We start from the raw sequence: 10,475 nt of genomic DNA on the forward strand, positions 1-10,475 counted from the left end.
TAATCATTCTACAATATAACCGGGGTTGTTCAGGGTTGTCACAAATGTAAAATCAAGATAATCTCCTTTTATGAAAGTCTAACTGTCTATCAAAGAAATTTACCCAAGCTATCAAAGGCACCTAGTCTGACACATTAACAGAACACATATTTGAAATGAGAAAGACTTTTATGGCATTTACATCTATAATATATAGTTAATGTATATAAACTAAACTTTACAATTCCACGGAGTGTATGTATATCTGTGACAATTCTAATCCATCAACTCCTTCAGCCTTTCATAAGGAAGGCAAGTAAACTACCCCATTTTATACCTTCAATATCAAAACTATCCCAGTAAGTCTATATCAATATGATATGCTGTTCACCAGAAACCAAAACTTCTACACCAGAAGTCCATTACCCTATTTGAAAAGTCATCCATTACTTTTCATAATTGCATTGCAGCAATGTTTTTTTTTTTTTTTTTATAAATAGAACCAACTAAGTTGTGTGGCGTCAAACTTGAGGTGACGAATCATCAAGACAGTCTGACAAGGTTAATTGTCATTGGTTATGCTCGTGTGTCACTACGTTTTCCCCCTTCAGTTCCGTGTATTGTGGGGAGGTGTCTGACATCTGGGGTAACGAGACTGCTGACACAGCTACCTGTAGACCTTCCGGGAGATCAGAGGCATTTAACTGTTGGATATTGTGCTGTAAAATAAAAAATAAATTTCATCCTAAACTAAAAGCTTTAAGAAATAACTTAAATACTGTAATATGTATATATTGATATTATACCTCCAGTTAAATTTTAATTTTCTAGTTTTTAATTTTTTAGTTTCAAACATAAATTATTAATGCATGATTGTGAAAAAAAAATTTGGAGGTTATAACGTCACCTTAGTGCAATAAATTGTTAACTCCTATTACATTTAGAAGGACTTAACCCGTTACTGCACTAAGTGACAATATGTCTATTCTTCTTCCTGGAAATAAAACCAGTCTGAGAAAACATGGTTGAGAACAAATAAGGCTCTTCCCCAAACTAATCAGATTGAAAGACTGAAAACTAAACCACAAGGTCTCTTATTTTACAATCATGGATAATTTTATGACCATTCAATATATTTATACTTACTGGCACTGGAACTTGTATAACTTGGTCTCCTTGCAGGATTTGTATATGTTGAGCATGTTGTAATTGTGAGATCTGTTCTGGTGTGGCGTGAAGTATCTGTACCTCACCTTGTAAACCATCACCTTGCATAGGCACGCCGTGCTGACTGTCTAAATCACCTTGTAAATACACATCATGACTCTGAAATGAACACATTTTTCACACTTTATAACCCATATTTGAAGAATTGCTGAAAAAAGACTTGTCTTGCTAACCTTTTATAACTGTTTATTATGAATTTCGGCACAACAAGATGATTTTTCATGGTAAGTTTTAGGCTACACTGACACTATTAATGTCATATGTGGACTTTCCAGTTTTACTTATTAAGTAATGCCTCAAGTGCTCCTCTGTGCATTATCTCAGGCATAAGCAGGCCACTCGCATGGCGCAATCCAGTCACTGGTGGGATTCAAGTGTTTTGAAGTCAGTAACCTTGACCACTCAGCCACAGATGAAAATTTAATTATTGTTTGCCAAGAAGATTGATAAAAACTTGTTCAAAATGGAAGAATCCTTAAAAAGAATGGAGCAAAACCTACATTGCCTTGATGTATATGAAGGGTATCATCTTGACCGATAGAATCATCGTCACTCATCATTTCTCCTGGCATTAATGAATTATATCCGGATAACGCCTTCCCGCGGAACGCTTTCACCGTCAGTGGCATGCCTCGCTGACGTCGTCGGAATGCTGTCCGACACTTTGAGTCTATATTCTGTTTTATTCTATGCCAGTCATTTTCTGTGATTTGAAATCTGTGAATAAGGTGACCTGAAAATAATAATACTTTGTTGAATATTTGTCATCAGAAAATCGCCTTTTTTAAAGCCAAATGAAAATTACGACATCTTTCAGGGCTGCCGATTTTCCGCGGATCCGCGGAAAGCCGCGGATTTCGTGAGCTGGGTCATTTTTGAGATCGATGTAAATTCGACAAAGACAATAAATTCATTTGTCATATTTTATACAGTACCCAAAAACCGGCACGCTTCGGCTTTTATCCTTACACTAGCCGCCTATGGTACGTCTGTAAGCGCTTTTCTCATTGGTCATATCGAGTCTTTTCCGGCATTCTATTTTAGAATAACCAATCAAATTACAGTTTACATTGTCGCTCTTGTCTGTTGTCAAAATGCGTCAAAATGTCGGATATTTGTCAAATTTAGAGTCCAGGAAATTGATTTTAGGGCATACCAAATCATCAGAATCCAGGACCTGCAAAGGGGGCTTGCGCAGCCCCCTTGACCCCCGGCGTATTTTCCGCTGATTTTGAAATTTGCTGTTGGCAGCCCTGATCTTTCTGGCTTTAAAAGTGCGAAATCTAAATCACTTACAGAATTTGAATAAATGATCATGACAGACAAGGCCTCAAGGTTATAAAACTTTCATCTCAGCTCTGCCTCGAATCTCCGAATTTTTCATTAGTGAGTGTTCATTCAGTGCTGGATTTGGATCAATCAAATACCTAAGTTTGAGCTTAGAAAATTTATTTATTAATAATAGGTCCAGTAACCTTATTAAGATAAAGGGGCAACATTTTTTTTTCACCAGCACAACATTAAAAATTTGCTTCATTAAATATCTACCAAGCATCTGAGTCTTTATTATTTTCAATCATTTATAAATTTTCTACAAGTGTCTAAACTTACATCTTATTCCATAAATCATTAAAGGATCAAGCTGTTTTTTGCCATGTTTACCAAGTCCAGATAGATTAGATATGGCCTGTGTTTCCCTGTCAAACAGGTAATCTAGAAGTGTTAGTGCCATCTTCTCTGGTGTCCGGCAGTTGGAGTGTATATGAAGTAAATCACTAAAAATATAAATGTCACAATCTGTTGACACCAGAAATCCAAGTAATGCAAGTTAATTAAAAACCAATGTACATGTAAAATGCTTTTGCTTAAAGTCAATGTCAAATGATCACAAACAAACAAAATTACATTTGTCTTACTTGATAATTTGACCCAAAATTCACAAGAGACACCGCCGGGCATGGGGCAACGCTTGACTTTTTCTAAAGGCAAACAAATCTTAAAACAGAAAATCAAAGAAAAAAAAATCGTATTTTTTCCCTTTTTTTATTTTAATAGGTCTGTCTAATCACATTTGTTGTTTCATCCAAGTATAACTCATTTCCATAGTTAAATGACAAAGGTAACAAAGATAACAAAATATAAGCAATACTCAATCATCTGACCTTGATGGTCAAGGTCATTCAAATGTCATATCTAAATTATATATCAACATTATTCAAAAGTGATGTTTTGTCCACTTTTGAATTAAGTCTGTAAATTAATAACAAAATTATCACAACCAAATTCAACGGATATGAGATATCTTTAATTCAGACATAAAGTACCTTGGTGTAACAGCACATCTTACTCTCATCTCAACGTTACTATCATCGCCCAGCCATGTACCATTTGGATAATCCTCTACAATGATGATAAAAATAAATATATACACATATCAAACAACAAAACAATCTCAGTTTCCCAGAAATATACATGCCTGCTGTATTTTAAGTTTAAATCAGATTTCAGTTCCAAGAACTTGCTTGAATTTGTTTAATAAATTAATTTTCAAGTTAATAAACATGTAGTTTAGTGGGTGCACAAATGAAAGGCTTCGTAAGTTTGTAAAAAAACTGTTTGAATCTGCTATTTACAATCAAATTTTTTTTATCTTCATACATGCATGCAATAAAGTCATATATCAATTTTCCACCTTTTACGCTCAAAGATAACCAAGGATCCGTTTTGTGCATAATTTCATGCACAGTGTGATTCTGTTCTGTAAACTTGCCTTACAACTTTCTCATATGAAGTAATCATATATCTTGCACAGGATTTGTATGCACAAAAGTAAAGTATAACTTGCATAGGTTTGTAACTTAAATATCCCTACTTTCTAAAACAAAATAGAAATCATACTGAAATATAACACTATGGAAAACTCTATCACTTACCTGATGTCTTTTACAAATATATAAATCTTCAAATAATAATATTTATAAATGTTTGTGCTGTTCTATGTAAATAAAACTAAACCCTTGAAACAGAGAATTTCATTTGGGTTTTAAGACACACTTTCAGGTCATATGGCCACTTTCCAGCTTTACTGGTGGAGGAAGACCTCAGGTGCCCTGACATTCATTTTTTCAAGAGGGCACTTAAGTAGAACCATCGGCATTCAGTAAACTAGCTGGATAGCTTCCTCACATGAAAGAAGCTAAAGTCCTTAGAACCAACAACTATGTGACATAAGTGGTTTGAAATCCATGACCTAAACTACACAGCCAAAGATCATGCACCTAAAACTTTGGATATAATTTTTAACTTGGGATAATAATTATTCTATGACAACATACCTTCACTGTTTAGTGTTATCAATGTAACATTTGGTCCTAGACTTGCTATACTGTCTACAGAGTTCAGTGAGGCATTGGACTCCATTCCATCTACAAACACAAAGTAAAGCAAAAACAATCAGTGGAAGAAATCATTCCTAAATGATGAAATAAAGTGTTATTAAAGTTATTACAATATTTTTAAAATATATGCCCAATTACCTATACATAATTATAAAAATATGTATATTTTCATAGTATCAGCCATTAGGATGTCTTTATGTTAAGACCAAGCATATGCTTAAAACCTGTTTTGCATCCTAAGCCAATCAGAATGCAAGATTCCAGGTAATCATCAAGTAATGTGTTTCATATGATAGGTAATTATTTTTATATATGAATAATAAATACATACCAGTCCCATCACCACTAGCTTTTCCATTGTGCTGTGGTAGTCCTACAACTATTGCTCTAAAGAAAAAAGAACATTACTGAAACAATAAATAAAAATAAATATTTCACAAACTGTTCCCGTACCAGACCCCAAAAGGCACTTTAACTTTGGGATAAGCAAGTTCCTGATAAAATCATTAACCTAATAGGATTTTACATGCAATTTCTCCTTCATCTACAAGGTTGCCAGTTGTTAAACATTACAAATAGAAACATAAATATATCAATTTCACATCCACTTCATTTTACATTCCATACTGACTATACATGTATAAGCAAGAGCTGTGTGTTAAACAGCATGCTCTACCATTATCAGTTACAATACCTCAAAGGGTATATAATATGAGCAGGGTGGTACGAAATACTTAACCATATTTGTTTTGCAGTCATCCAGGTGAGCAGGATAGCTCTCACTATTAAATAAATAGTCGAGCTAATATCATAAAATAGTTTGAATGATGTAGCCATATATAGTCTGATAACGCTACATAGAAATACTGACAAACCAAGCTCTCTATTGGTTGCATATGCCATTCAGGTGTATACAAGTTAACATTCCTCCTAAATTCAGAAGTTACCTCCCTTTAGCTTAATATTTCAGAAAATTTTTAAAACACTGCTTTTTTTGCTTCAGCCTTTTAAGAAAGATAAACTAATAAGCATGAACAAGACAATTTAAAATGTTATTCACATACCCCTTTTTAATTGCACCCGATTGTTGTTGACCATTGTTGTTTTGTTTTGACATAGACATAAGTTGGTCCACTTTATCTTCTATTTCTCTGGTCCGAGTGTTTAGTGATGACAAATAGTTCTCAATACAGTCCAGTCTCATACAGATCGCTTTGTTGATATTGAACAAAATTTGCTGGAGAAAATGTATGTGTGGTGATTAATTACATAAATACCGATAAATATTAGAGTAATTAAAACAACTGTTCTGTGTAAACATCATAATGTTAAAGCATCATAAAGCTTGCCTATAACTGGTTATTTGAATCACTGTAAATACACTTCCAGAAACTAACCAGTAAATATTCTTGTTTAATAGGAGGAAACATGATTGTTTAAACCCCATAGCTGGCATGCCGACACCTACTTCCTCATAATTATGAAAATGCTTAATTCTGGTACTGATTTGAATGTGAGTTTAGTACAAATGACAATGAAAAAACAGCATGTTATTACACTGAAATATTTCTATATTTAAGTGTTTAAAATTCACCTTAACAGAGGTTCCAGAATTCACATCAAAATCTACATCTACACGGCGATGTTTCAAAGCTGGCTCATCACATGTATCTGCAATATACCACAAAACTGTTTGTGAACCAATTCTCAGAACTTGCTTATGACCAATTCTTAGTAAGGCTAACAAAAATTATATTACAAGTTATAAGTTACAAGTTATAAGTATTAAGGCTATAATTATTCATGTAATTACTTAAAAATAGCTTTTATGAAAGGCTAAACTTTTGCTAAAGACAATACATATATGGTGATCTAAATCAATATTTATCTTAAATTACAACAACAAGTCCTTCCACTAACCATCATGATCAGAGGAAGAATCTAGATGATCCACGGGATGAGTGTCCATGAGACCCGATACAGCAATTTGTACCAGTTGTGGGGTACTGTTAGCCATCACTGTATCAGATGCCATCCTCAATTGCTTGAACCTTTAAACAAATAAAAAAAGAGATACCATCTGACACATGTATACTGGGAAGGTGATCATATCATATCTGTGTAACTGCAAGGTAACATTGTATCAACAGTAATGGTTTTCGCTACACCACGTTTCAGGATATTTTTTTTTAAAATTGCTTATTTTATACTTATTTTTCCAATGTTGCTCTTGTACTTTTTTTTTTAGTAATAAGACATGCCCAGAGGCAGAATGATGAGCATGCTTGTCTTAATTCAAACATGAACCTATAAGCTTCAGATCAATGAGGAAGATAATTATATACATAGGTGAGATGTATGCAACAGATCCTCTATATACCCAAGGCAAAATCTTAATATTGCATCATCTTAGGTGACCTTGACCTCTGATCTGTTGACCTGGTTCATGTGCACATGATGAGCATTTGTGCCTAAAAAACTTGATTCATGTTATTTGAAACTTCCTCCATGCACAAAGAAGTTATGGCATGGACAAGTTTGGATGCATGCAAGCACACACAAACACTGAACAGCCATTTTGACAACTTTGTCAAGCTCAAGTGCAAGCGAGTTTGCAGGGCATTTTTTGTCAAAATTGTGAAGGGGCCACAATATGTCACAAAATTGTGAAAAAAAATGACATATTACTTGGCATTTCGCGACATTTTGAAACCGGAAACGGTTGATTATATTTTCTGACCTGTGTAAAATCTGCTTCAAGTCGGTAGATTAATCCGGTTAACATGCACAAAAAACATTTAACTTGTTTAAAACTATTTCTGTGTTATTGCAATTGGTAAACAATGTATTTCGAAGACAAAGTCCCTATATTTTATGAAATCTCTTTTGAAATTGTGATTTTTTTTCCTGCCGCTTTGTGAAAAAAATGTAATTCTTAATTGTGAAGGGGCCTTATATCCGCCCCTGTTATAGAAGGAAAAAAAGCCCTGGTTTGACAAAAATCATCTGACCATTAAGCATAATACTTCAAAGCATAAGCAATATACAGTGCGGACAACCAAATTTTTATATTTCTATTTGACCTTGGACCTCTTGTGACCGTGACCTTCATTTTGGGCAAGACAACTCAACATTACATAGAGAATATTTGTATGAAGTTATATTAAAATCCATCTATATATATAAAAATTCATGCAAGTGAATGTTTTATTTCATTATTTGACCTTTGATCCCACAGTGTGACCTTGACCACAGACACCCGAATTTTTCGCATGACACTCCGCCTCACTTTGGAGAATATTTGTCCCAAGTTATATTAAAATCCCTCCATGCATTTGGAAGTAAAGCTTTGGACACGGGTTTTGCGCTGACCCTGATGTGTGACCTTGACATTTGAATGGCAGACCTGGGTTTAGTGTGCGACACACCATCCCGTCATGGTGAACATCTGTACCAAAATTATTTTGAAATCCTTAAGGAAAGACCAAGAGCGGCGCCAACAAATAAATTTTAATATTTTTATTTGACCTTTTACCTGTTGTGACCTTGACCTTCATTTTGCGCAAGACAACTCATCTCAACACGGAGAATATTTTTATATTGAAATCCATCCATGTATTTAGAAGTTATACTTGCAAATAAATGTTTTATTTTGTTATTTGACTTGACTCATAAGTGTGACCTTGACCTTTTCCACGGACACCTGAATTTTTCGCATGACACTCCACCTCACTTTGGAGAACATTTGTCTCAATTATATTAAAATCCCTCCATGCATGTGGAAGTTATGCGACACACCACCCCATCATGGTGAACATGTGTATCAATTTATATTGCAGTTCTTCCATGAATGACCAAGATAGAAACCAGACAAATCAGGATGGATGCAAGAATGGGCGCACACACAGACACCAAACTTTATGCCAAAAGTGGCGACTATCCAGCTCACTGAAAGCAGGCTCAACAAAAATTGTGACACATTTTCTTCAAAATATTGCTGCATTAAAAAATTCTGCAAGCATAACAGGAAAAGTAAATGAGCTACAATTGATAGTTTTGTGAATAAAACCATTATAATGCATATCATTAAAAAGTGTGTTTTAATTAAATAATTAGTCCTAATAACAAAATGTCCAGATTATGCCATTATTTATGGCAGATAATCAGTGATAATTTAATTTGTGCAACTACTATATTATGGATTATATGGATGACACAAAATCTATATCTGAATATATCAAAGTTGTATTTTTTTTTTCTTCAAGGAATGGATCTCAGTTTACTGCCCCGTCAAATAGGCAATCGATCCGTCAAATTATGGTCAGACTTCTACCCCATACTCAATAGAAGCGCATCTCATCAGAATGTTTGAGTTGCATTTTCTTCCTCAAAAATCAATAGCTTTTAGTAGTTTGGGTAAAAACCCTAAAATTTATGGGTAAAATGAACGAAACAATTCTTTTGTGGTGACTGACATTCCCTTGGAAAGCCAAGCGACTCATTAAAATTATTTGTTTATGTTTACCGCTGCTGATGTTGAATTATTTTGCGAAATCCCGTTTTCGTCTCGGAGAACGATAATGGCGTCGGAAACGATAACCTACGAGAAAGACTGAAACGCGCATGCGGCTCTTCTTTTGGAAATTGGCACGGGTAATCAAACATTTTGGGAAATTCCTATTTGAAAAACAACTCTGCTTTTTTATTGCCTATAGTTTTCGAAATTTACGTATTTTTTTCTTCTAAAGTTGTATTATATTACATATTTTCAGATATATATTGATATCTTTTAAACATAATTGTAAAGTTAAACGTACGCTGTTCTAGATGTGTTTGATTAATGCATTAAATAAAAACATTTTAATTCTAAGGTCTTAATAGAGGGTTAAACACTACTAAATACAAACAATTATGGGCTCTGAGATCAATTACATTTTCTCGGCCTTTTCATACAACTTTCAACTTTTATTCAGAACTAGGCTTGGTTGGGAATGAGTTTCAAATTCCGGATAAAAATCGTCGAGGTGTTTCGATTGATCTTATATATACTAATTATAATTTCTTCAGCGTTTCAGAGCCAATTTGACACATATAAAACTAAGCAGTAAACTTGCTATATGCGTTCTTTTTATATCTAACACCACAGAACTTAACTGACAAGGATCGGAAACTCCCATTTAGCCATATATAAATGCTTAAATATCTGTTGCCCACCAGATTAAGGTCCGTACTTACACCAGTTTGGAACAATATTGATCAGTATATATTAGGCATCAAAATGCTAGACAAATCGACCAAAACTTCCTAGATCTGATTTCTCGCTCGACTTTAGAAAAAAGGACAGGTGTTTGGCGCTGACCCTTTCTATAACAAAACCAACCATAGATCTGTAATAAAGTCTCTGCAACTAAACTTTCCCTTTGGAACAATCTAAACTGCAGTGTTTTTATGTAGCATATGCCTTTAAATATCACATACAGTAATCTCCGCTTATAACGAACTCATCGGAACATTCAAAATCTGTTCCCTATATCCAGAGTTCCTTGTTAGCATATAGCGAATTAGTTCCTTGTATCAGGAGTTTTTATAGCGAACAGATTTACATATAACGAACTCATTGCTTACTATCGTCCGTCATTTTGAAGAGTATTTGATAGAAAAATTTCTACTGCGTTACTAACGCAGTAAGGGCTGTTTTTGCATGTTGACAACTTTTTGATAATTTTAATGAATTGTTAGTGCCGATTGCAATATGTAAATTACTTTATTTGTTCAACTCACATTATTTTACTTTTAAATAAATTTCCAAAGTTTTTATGAAAATAAGTATGAATCTGGAGGCGTGCTGCTTTAAGGGTGATTTTTACTAAT

The 10,475-nt window shown here is 34.0% G+C and overlaps 1 protein-coding gene across 1 annotated transcript; it reads right to left on the bottom strand.

Moving 5' to 3' along the window:
* Positions 1-255: 255 nt before the first annotated feature.
* On the bottom strand, positions 256-9,284 carry LOC132751294 (protein BANP-like). The gene is made up of 11 exons (XM_060741459.1): positions 9,130-9,284; positions 6,525-6,655; positions 6,199-6,275; positions 5,669-5,841; positions 4,936-4,991; positions 4,542-4,631; positions 3,531-3,606; positions 2,818-2,981; positions 1,707-1,939; positions 1,126-1,305; positions 256-698 (listed from the first exon to the last, which is right to left on the bottom strand). Exons 1-11 carry the CDS (start codon positions 9,267-9,269, stop codon positions 549-551), a joined length of 1,470 nt encoding a protein of 489 aa, XP_060597442.1. The 5' UTR covers positions 9,270-9,284; the 3' UTR covers positions 256-548.
* Between the last annotated feature and the right edge of the window lie 1,191 nt (positions 9,285-10,475).

The sequence above is a fragment of the Ruditapes philippinarum genome, unplaced genomic scaffold, assembly GCF_026571515.1.
Source record: "Ruditapes philippinarum isolate M1 unplaced genomic scaffold, ASM2657151v2 ctg247_1_1_1_1, whole genome shotgun sequence".
In the NCBI taxonomy this organism is placed as follows: domain Eukaryota; kingdom Metazoa; phylum Mollusca; class Bivalvia; order Venerida; family Veneridae; genus Ruditapes; species Ruditapes philippinarum.